This window comes from Cynara cardunculus (genome assembly GCF_001531365.2).
Source record: "Cynara cardunculus var. scolymus isolate 2C chromosome LG 2, CcrdV1, whole genome shotgun sequence".
NCBI classification, from domain to species: Eukaryota; Viridiplantae; Streptophyta; class Magnoliopsida; order Asterales; family Asteraceae; genus Cynara; species Cynara cardunculus.
In genome coordinates, this window is record NC_037529.1 from 20986814 (window position 1) to 20997426 (window position 10613).

Here is a 10613-nt window from a genome sequence, read left to right on the forward strand (position 1 = left end):
ACTCCAGATACATGTGGTCTCTTCTCTTGAAGCACAAAAGCGATGCATCCGGAGTGATTAAAAGATTCAAAACAGTAATAGAAAAATGAACCGGTAAAGAGATCAAGACATTCCACACGGACAGAGATGGAGAATTCACGTCACATGAATTGAACCGTTTTTGTGATGAAAAATGGATTTCACGTATGTTGACGGCTCCTTATGCACCTCAACAAAATGGAATTGTCGAACGAAGAAATCAGACTCTACTCGACATGACGCGGTGTCTAATGAAAGCAAAAGGTGTACCAAACTACCTTTGGGGTGAAGCAGTCCATCATGCAACATTCATCATAAATAGAACCCCTACACGAGCTTTGGTAGGTGTCACACCATATGAAAAATGTTATGATGAAAAACCGAACCTTGAAGACCTAAGAGTATTTGGCTGCGTTGCATATGATAGAATAGTTTCAAAGCATTTGAAAAAACTCGATGATAGGTCGAAACCACTAGTGTATCTCAAAGGAACCCAACTCAGGAGGATTCCGTCTATTCAATCCACATGAAAATCAAATTATTATAAGCACCCATGCAGTTTGTGATGAATACAAGGCATGGCAGTGGAATAACCTGTTAGACAAACAAGTTGAAGTTGGAGCAGGTACGTTCACGGTACAGTGGGGCGACTCGCAGGCTGTAGCACCGGATCAGCCGCCCAACTGCAACCGAGCAAGAACAGCCCATAGATCAGGCACAAACCAAGGGGAACAGTAGCTCGTCACATACAACAGACAGCCCAGCTCGACCTGAAAATGGCCCAGATGACGAAGTGATTCATGTACGTCGTTCAACCCGTGTATCTGTGTTACCAAGAAGGCTAAACGACTACGAACTAGATGTTGATCACTTGATGCTAACATTTGATGAGGAACCAAGGAACTTCAATGAAGCCAAAGCGAACAAGGAATGGGTCAAAGCAATGAGAGCTGAGATTGACTCGATTGAGAAGAATAATACGTGGAAATTAGTTCATCCACCTAAAGATGTTAAGCCAATTGGGTTAAGATGGTTATTCAAGATCAAGAGGAATCCAAACGGATCAATTATCAGGTACAAAGCACGTCTAGTGGTTAAAGGCTATGTACAAGAACAAGGTATTGATTTTGACGAAGTATTCGCGCCAGTAGCCCATCTCGAGACAATAAGACTATTGATCGCTCTCGTAGCTGGTAAGGGATGGAAGATTCATCACTTGGATGTAAAAACAGCATTTTTGTATGGTGATTTGAAAGAAGAAGTGTACATTAGTCAACCTGAAGGTTTTGATAAACGAGCAAAAGAAAGAAAAATCTACAAGTTGGCAAAAGCTTTATATGGCCTAAGGCAATCACCAAGAGCGTGGAACCTAAAGCTTAATGACACTTTAAAGGATATGGGATTTCAACGATGCTTGCAAGAGAATGCAGTTTATAAAAAAGTGTCTAATGGGGAATTTATTATCATCGCAGTCTATGTAGATGATCTATTTGTGACAGGGACAAGCTTGAAGTTCATAAACCAATTCAAGAGAAGGATGGCATCACAGTTTGAAATGTCAGACCTTGGTGAATTAACTTGCTACTTAGGCATTGAAGTTACACAAGACATAGACTGTGTAAAAGTTAAACAAGAATGTTATGCCATGAAAATCCTAAAAGAAGCAGGTATGCAGGACTGTAATGCAACCCAATGTCCACTGGAGCCAGCGCTAAAGTTGACGAAAGCTGCAGATGAGCCAGAAGTTGAAGCTACCCATTATCGAAAACTAGTAGGTTGCTTACGTTATCTCTTGCATACACGTCCAGATTTAGCATACTCGGTCGGGGTTGTTAGCCGTTATATGAAAAGCCCAAGAGAATCTCACGCACGTGCCATTAAACAAATTCTATGTTATCTACGTGGGACAACGTCCTTTGGGATAAAATATGAACGATGTGAAGATTTGAAACTGCTAGGATACAGTGACAGCAGTCATAATGTTGATATAGACGATGGGAGAAGTACAACGGGACATGTTTTCTACCTTGGTAACTCACCTATCACTTGGTGCTCTCAGAAGCAAGACACAGTGGCGTTATCCTCATGCGAAGCATAATTTATGGCAGCCACTGCGGCTACATGTCAAGCAATATGGTTGAGGGAGTTATTGGCTGAGCTGACAGGAATGAAGAAACAGAAGGTGTTGATTCGTATAGACAACAAATCAGCAATTGCTCTGTCGAAAAATCCAGTCTTTCATGGTAGGAGCAAACATATTCACACTCGTTATCACTTTATTCGAGAACATGTTGAGAATGAACAAGTGATAGTTGAACATGTTTCTGGGGACAAGCAACAAGCAGATCCTCTTACGAAGGCTTTGGCACGTATAAGGTTCGCAGAGATGAGATCGTTGCTTAGTGTGCAAGAATTACCCTCCACTCAGACTTTCAGGGGGTGATTGTTGGCGAATTGTCTGAGTCCGATTGTGGCGTGAGGCATGGATCGGGTCAGCATACGATATTGGAGTGCAGTCCAAGTCATCAAGTTTAAATATGAGATAATTATCTATTCCTAAAAAAGGGGGGTTTTCTTTAGATAATTATGTGGTTTAAACTATAATTATCTATTCCTAAAAAAAGGGGGTGTCCTTTAGATACTTACGTGGTTTAAACTAAAAGAATCCTAGATATATACAAACGTGTTGGGTTTGTATATATATATATATATATACCGTGTAGGGTAGGGATTGAATGTAATTTTTGATGTTTTGAGTTATAGTTTCTTCAATAAAAGTTCTTGCGAGTCGGGCAACATTATTGGTGTTCTACTTTCTGTTTTGCTTTAACCGAAACATAGTTGACGGAACTGGGTATTATTGTACTCTGGTCCATTGTCTTATCTTTGGGTCAAACTCAATAGACATGGAATTATCTTTGATGAATTGTCTTACCGACACAAGGTTTTAAATCAAGTTTAGGACCACCAAACCATTATTGAGTTGAAACAGAGGATAAGGGGCTGAAAACTATGTCATAATTGTACCCCTAATTGGAAGCGAATTTTCATTACCATCAAAAACATGATCAGTTAAAGGTCTATTAATAAAGTGAGACATTGTACTTGGGTGTGACGTCATGTGAGATGTGGCTCCTGTATCCATGTACCATTCATCTCTCGGTGGATTAAGTGACATCGTGTGTAATATGGCTTTAATATCGGTGGGAGCACAATAGGACAAAGTGTCGGAGTTATATGTTTGTTGTGGTCATGGTCCTAAAATACCTTGATCCTATGAAAGACGAGGTTGTGTTCTAGAGTTCCAAGTGGGTGCAGAATACCCCCTCGTTGGATATGGACATGGTGGCATAGGCCACTGACCTTGCTACCACGCCAGAGGTTGCAGTGAGAAAGACCATGGTTGATGAGGGTGGAAATAAGGATCAGAACCTTGACCACAGTAGCTACTTCCTCGCATCCATAAGCTCCATGACCTCTCCCCCGGCCACGATATGGTCGATAGTCGTGTCGCTCCAGTGTGGGTATCGCGGTGGTGGGTTGAGTTCGACCAGAACTGTTGTAACTAAGGTCGTAGGAGGAGAAATGACTACTTTTTCTTCTTTCCGGAATTCCTCTAGTGGATCAGATTGTAGAATGAGAGTTGCTAACCCATCATATGCCTCAGAAAGGTCAGTCACTAACTGCAAAACCAGTCGCTGATCAGAGACCGGTGCACCTACATTTGCCAACTGAGCAGAGAGAACCTCTAATGTTGACAATATACTAAAATGGATGGAAAATCAGATTGTTGGAGACGCGTGAACTGATTAGGAGGGGAAATTCATGAGCGAATATTGATGGTTGAGGCTATAGGAGTAACGTTTTTTTTAGCTTAGTGGCTCTTATCTAAGTGAATAAGCCTCAACCGAACAACCTTTTATAGCCGAACGAATAAACTATAAGGCTTATACCGTCCATTAAGTCATAAACGAACACCCCCTAACAATAGTTTCTTATTGGTGCAAATGAGTTTGTATAGTTAATAGCATTTGTTTGGTTAACAGAAGATCTTCCATCTACTTCTTTTGTTGAAGACAATTCAACGTTTTGATTCAAAACACAGTTTGATAAACGTTTTTAAATAATTATCACATAAAATGATACCAAGTTACGTGAATATATAAACGACAATCTCAGCACGTATTTGACACTAATATCATCGAGACAGTATGTATTTGCAAATATGAATCTAATCTATACTATATTATTAGACATATTAAACGGTTAAGTGTTGATTTTAAGAGGTACATATAAATTTGTATCTTGTACAACTTTAAATATTGCAACAACCTCCCTATGTTTGTAAAAAGACCGAATATTTAGCGAACCGCTTGTGAACCATTTGGCGGGAAGTCTATTTATGTGCATTTATTTAATAAACGAACGAATATAAACACATTTTTTTGTTCGTTTAGTTAAAAGAACGAACATAAACAATAACCTTGTTCATTCATTTGCGTTTGTTAATATTCGTCCATTTATGTTCTTTATATAAAAATATGTAAATATATATGATATTTTATAATATGATTAAATTCAAAAATATTAAATATTGGGTTCATTTTTAAGGTATTGACGAGACGATTATAATGATGAAACTTGTAAAAAAAAAATATTTTTAATGTATTTTAGTTAATATATGATTATGTATGTTAATATGATAAAAATGTAATACAAAAAACGAAAGGGTAAGGGAAATAAAGTAAATTAAATGACCAATTATAATGGTATAGAGTGTAATTTAAATTATCATTAATATCATGGGAAGGTGGGAGGTTTAGGTCTATAAACGAACCGAACGAACATGAATGGAGGCTTGCTCTTATTCGTGTTCGTTCTTTTAACTTAATTGAACAAAAGAATGAAACTTTTTGTGTTCATGTTCGTGTGTTTAATTGAACCGAACAAACGGACGAACAAAAATAGTAAACGAACACAACTGTAATTAATTGTAACTTTTGAAGGTTATAATGAGCATAAACTTCACATCCTCGATTTACAAAAAAAAATTGACATCTCGTCGCATTGCACCGGTATCCTACTAGTTATTCAAAGAGTAAACTACAATCCGGTTCATGTGGTTTGTCAAAAATAACATATTTCGCCGTAGTTTCATAATTATAAGAGGGCCATCGAGATTTACAAAAACGTCTAGATTTAGTCCTTTCTGTTAACAACCGTTAAAAATTTTGTTAAATAAAAGGCATTCTCATACGTTTATTGATTTTTTTGTCTTTTACCTAACCAAAATTGATTTTATAATTTTGATCATGTGGTTTTTGAATGGATAAAAGACAAAAAAAAAATTAATAAAATGACAAAAATGCCCTCTCTTAAAAGAACTTTGTAAAAGGAAAACATCAAATCTAAACATTTTTATAAATCATAGGAACCATCTTGTAATTTACAAAACTGTAAGGATGAAAAATATTTTTTTACAAACTACATGGACCAAAACCAAACTTATTTAAAATCTAAGAAATTTGGTAGTTGAGAATTCAACTTTGAATATGACATGGAACGGATCTTTCCACAGCTTATGCCAGATTACAGATAAGGCACAAGCCCACCACACGCCATTTAATCTCAATCCTCCACGTGTCTCTTCTATCAATGGTCCATAAAGTCCCGTATCCCATTTGTGCTCTCGTGAACCCTTGGCTCCCTCTTTTAAATTTCAACCCCCACTCCTCCTTCTTCTTATCAAAAACACACACATTTTCACTTATCGATTTAGGCAAAAATGTCTGTGAGAGCAGCAGATTCATCATCGTTTAGCGTTTTTCTGAAACAATCCGATGTAAATCTCGATGTTGTACCCAAAATCTCGACTGGTTTTGTGAAATTTTCATGTTTCTCGTCGTCTCCATCCTCTGTTTTGAGTTTATTATCAAATGGGAGAACAAGAGGAGCCGTACGTTGTGCATCAACGGTAAATGAAGAGAATCTGGTGGTGAGTAGTGGGGTGTTGTTTCAGCCATTTGAAGAGGTGAAGAAGGAGGAGTTCATGGTACCAATATCTCCTCTCACATCACTTGCTCGTCAAAGGTATTTTGAAGATTGTGAATCTGCCATCAATGAGCAAATCAAGTAAGTCATTTAGTTATTTTCAACAATTATTTGTCGTTGATCTTGGCTCAGATTGTATAATCTCGTCACATGGTCCATATATCTGTCTGTGCAAGTGTTTCTGTGCGTATTTCAGACCGATTTCCAAAGAGTTTATGCATGATCCATGAAAACTACAACATTTAGGTCATTTTCAATCATAGTTTTCTGGTAATTTAATACTGAATTAATTCAGATCAACAAAATTCTCTCACCTTTTGCTTTTGGTTCTCGGTAAATTTGAACTCGTAATGATCTATAAGTTTGAGTTCATGACATGGACTGAAGACATACTTGATAGTAGCTTATACTCCCGGGAAAATTACCTGATTCATGTTTTTTTAAACCTTTATTTTGGTATATCTCACACATTTAGATTAAAGTACGGTAAGGACCAGGGCGGGCGCTATGGGTGGGCAGCCCAAGGGCATCGAATAGCTCAATGTTAGTTGTATAGTCATTAAAAACTAAATTGAATTCTTACTACAAAGATTTAAATTGTCTACATCTGGTATTATCAGGAGGCTTTTACTAATTAGCCGGAGATTATTTTGTTTATATTTATCTAGATTTCGTTTTTTAAACTTCGTTCCTTGAGGCGTTTTCTTTTTTTTCACTCCCGATTAATTTTTAAAGTTCATTTTTGTCGTGCTTTTACAGCAATAAATATTTATTTGAAATAAAATTAATAGCACAAATAATATTTGTATAACTTATTATTTTAAGACCCTATAATAATATTTGAGTATATTGTTTGTTCAAAATTGTTATAAAATTATTATAACAAAATTTATGTGTAGAATTTGTATAAACTAATAAAAGAAAGAATATTATTAAAAAGGTATATAAGTTAAGAATATGAAATATACTTTTAATAATTTATTTGATGCAAAAAATAATATAATGCGTCATTGGAATTGAATTACTACAGTTTACACAAAGTTTTACATCATTTTGTTGGAAGTATTGTGCAAATGATTGAATATGGACTAAACAACATTTGAACATTTTTACAATTGGAACTTTTGTTGTCTTTCTAATTGTTCTTACTGTTTTGATGTTGCAGTGTGGAATATAATGTCTCCTATGCGTACCATGCGATGTATGCATACTTTGATAGGGACAATGTTGCTCTAAAAGGCCTTTCCAAGTTAGCAAACCACATAAACTCACAATCCATCTTATCTTTACGTTAAAATGCTTACCCACTTATAAAACCTTCATTTCCTCTCATCAGATTCTTCAAGGAATCGAGTGATGAAGAAAGAGAACATGCCGAAAAGTTGATGAAATATCAGGTTAATTATTTTGCCATCAATAAACTGGGATCAATCTTAATTTGTCTTTTTTTTTCAAGATATTTCTAAATCCATTAAGAAATGTATAGAATACACGAGGTGGAAGAGTGAAGTTGCACACCATAGTTGCACCGCCTTCAGAGTTTGAACATGTTGAAAAGGGTGACGCTTTATACGGTAAGCACAATTCGAATATATATATATATATATATATATATTCCATTGACAGTCTACTTTCAAGTAGGATATACTGGGTTTGTATATCAGGTTAATTAGCACTTGCTTAACATATGCATTTCACCGTCGATCATTCTTTTGATCTCTAATTAGCAATGGAGCTAGCATTGTCCTTGGAGAAACTAACCAACGAAAAACTTCTCCATTTGCATGAGGTATGCCATTTTATCTTTGAGATTGCAGTATTTTATCGATCTCACATGACGAATAAGGCTTAGAGAAAAACTGTCATCCTCCATGTTCACCAATCACGTGAAGCCATGTCATCCATTTATTGACGAGAGAGAATGAAAAAATGAATTAAATAAATTTATTTGAATAAAAAGATGACATGGAATATCAAATATATGGTCTGTTCATGGAGGGTCATTTTCTTCTTTAAGCATTATTCATCATGTACATAGGATATGTTAATATTATCTTGTGGTATATAACTTAGCCTATGTTTTCCAAACATAGGTGGCCTGTACAAACAATGATCCACAAATGGCAGACTTCGTTGAGAGCGAATTTTTAGCTGAGCAGGTGAACATCATATATATACTTATGGCATAAATATGTGTTTGGGCGAGTTGTGTGTTTTAGCATGTTCTTCGGATTTAGCTCGAGAACATAATTCCACGCATGAGCTCGAATAATTTTTTCAAAATAGTGCTCCAGCTCAAGCTTGAATAATTTTTTCAACGTTTGAGCTCGAATTTGATGCTAATTCAACAACTTTGAGTTCAAATTATGACCTAAAGTTCAAGCTAACAGGGTCGAACTAGACATTGATTTACTCTACCTTTTTGGCTCGTTTTATATATTTGATTGCATGATTTATGAACACATGGTTCAACTCGACTTGAAAAACTTAATCGAGCTTTTGAATGAGTTGAAGCAAACATTGTTGTTATGGAACTCAATACGTTAAATTAAGCGAGATCAATTTTGTATTTGAGATCGGGTTGAACGTGAGATTTACTATGGTCAATCGAGTAGCTCTTTAATTACTGGAATAGTTAACACCCTACATGTGTTTGTGTTGGAGTTGGAGTTGGAGTTGGATTTGAATTTGAATTTGAATTTGAATCTATTATTTTGGATGTTTGATGGTAGGTTGAAGCAATAAAGAACATTGCAGACTATGTCTCTCAACTTAGAAGAGTTGGGAAAGGCCATGGTAAGACTTGTACACCATCCATTAAAAGTTGTACATGACCTTGAAATTTAATTTTTCTTGTGCAAAAGTTTGTCATCTAAAACTCATTAATTTAAATTGAATGTTGAAATTTTAAATCCAATCTAATTCAATTATGATCAATATAACTTTCTACAGAATCTTACATAAAACATTACAAACTCAAAATAGTGATAAAATTTAAACTGCAGGGGTGTGGCATTTTGATCAGATGCTTCTTGGCGAAGGTGCATTATGAAGGATTTGTCGTACGTTTTATCTGGTTGTATCTTTAGCATAATAACTTGTACTTGGTTACAATTTACAATTTCTACTGTCACGTCATTTTCATGTTGTCTAGATTATAGTATTTGTATAATAATGTACTACTTTTATAATATATTTTAGAAAGTTTGATGAATCTTTTTTCACGTAGCAAATTAATGTCTATTAACTTATAATAGAACAAATTATATAAAAAAAAAAACAACGAATTTTATTCGATTTTTATTCTAAGCAATATGCTTACAAAACTTTCATTTTCTTATGTCCTTGAAAAATATATTTGACATATTTAATTTGGTACTAAAATGGTGTTATCAAATAAATATGAGTCACTTTTTACATCAGATTTCATATCACTTTATATAAAAAAAATATCTTAAAATTTATATTTTACTTAATCAGTATAAACTGTTGATTGGGATCTAGTTTCACGTGATGTCTAACATGTTATTATTTTTAAATGTCAAACTAAGGAGCCGTTTACTAAACACTTACTTGGTAAGTGTTTAACGGTAAAATTTAACATTATTATTTACTTACCGCGTAAGATTTTAGTCTATCAAAACAATATTGTATGCAATAATTTGCCCGGTAAGTGCTTAACGTGATAAGAGTCGTCGCTCTCACTTACCGGGTAAGACTTTTGGTCTTTGTCTCGCTTTTATCGGGTAAGATTCTTGGTCCTTACCATATTCATTCCGTGAGGTAATGTTACTTAGTAAACATTTACCCAGATAAGCGTTTGGTAAACGGTCCCTAAGAAAAAACAATTTAATGGTATTAATTTTTTTAACGAATTGTGAAACTTGTAGTAGTATAACTTATACTGTATAAGCAACATATTAATAAAATAGAGTAAATTATGCTTTTTGTCCTTGTGGTTTGTAAAAAACTATCAACCAAAATGTAACAAAATTTATTTTGATTCTCATTTATTGTAATTATTAACAAAAGTCAAGTATTACAATAAACGTTCAATTTTTTTTCATTTCATATTATTTTAGTTAGTAATAAATAATTTTGTAATTATTAATAACGTAAATGTAAAATTGTAAAGTTATTGTAATTTTTGAATACGTAAAAATATTCAATATCAAATTCTAACGTAAGTTAAAAACTTGTTTTATGGTAAAATTAATACATAGAGAGAGAATTAAACATTTGTATAAAAATATCTGTAGAAGAGTATTAGCGCAATGCATCGAGATACATCTCGATTGTCATGTTTCGATTTATTTCATCCACCTGTTGATGTTATAATACGGTTTTATGTGGTTTTGAGAAAAACAATAATGTTTTTTATTTTTGAATAAAATATAAATTTGAAAATATCTTAAAATTTTTTTTAAAAACATATCGATATTAGTATCAAATTAACTATTTAAAAAATATTGTTTTGTTGTGCAATTTCTTTAATTCAACTTTTTTATATTATAATTTAATTTAGGTTTAATAAGAAAGTAATT

General features: G+C 34.2%; 1 protein-coding gene across 1 annotated transcript; it reads left to right on the forward strand.

Moving 5' to 3' along the window:
- Positions 1 to 5739: 5739 nt before the first annotated feature.
- Positions 5740 to 9286, forward strand: LOC112505667 (ferritin-1, chloroplastic-like). The gene is made up of 8 exons (XM_025109564.1): positions 5740 to 6150; positions 7235 to 7318; positions 7406 to 7466; positions 7556 to 7643; positions 7797 to 7858; positions 8163 to 8228; positions 8802 to 8865; positions 9075 to 9286. Exons 1-8 carry the CDS (start codon positions 5804 to 5806, stop codon positions 9119 to 9121), a joined length of 819 nt encoding a protein of 272 aa, XP_024965332.1. The 5' UTR covers positions 5740 to 5803; the 3' UTR covers positions 9122 to 9286.
- Positions 9287 to 10613: the final 1327 nt, after the last annotated feature.

Coding starts and splice junctions, on each gene's coding strand:
- LOC112505667 (XM_025109564.1), top strand. CDS start 5,804: ATGTCTGTGAGAGCAGCAGATTCATCATCGTTTAGCGTTTTTCTGAAA. Junction 7,319..7,405: donor GCTCTAAAAGGCCTTTCCAA/GTTAGCAAACCA, acceptor TCCTCTCATCAG/ATTCTTCAAGGAATCGAGTG. Junction 8,866..9,074: donor AAGAGTTGGGAAAGGCCATG/GTAAGACTTGTA, acceptor TTTAAACTGCAG/GGGTGTGGCATTTTGATCAG.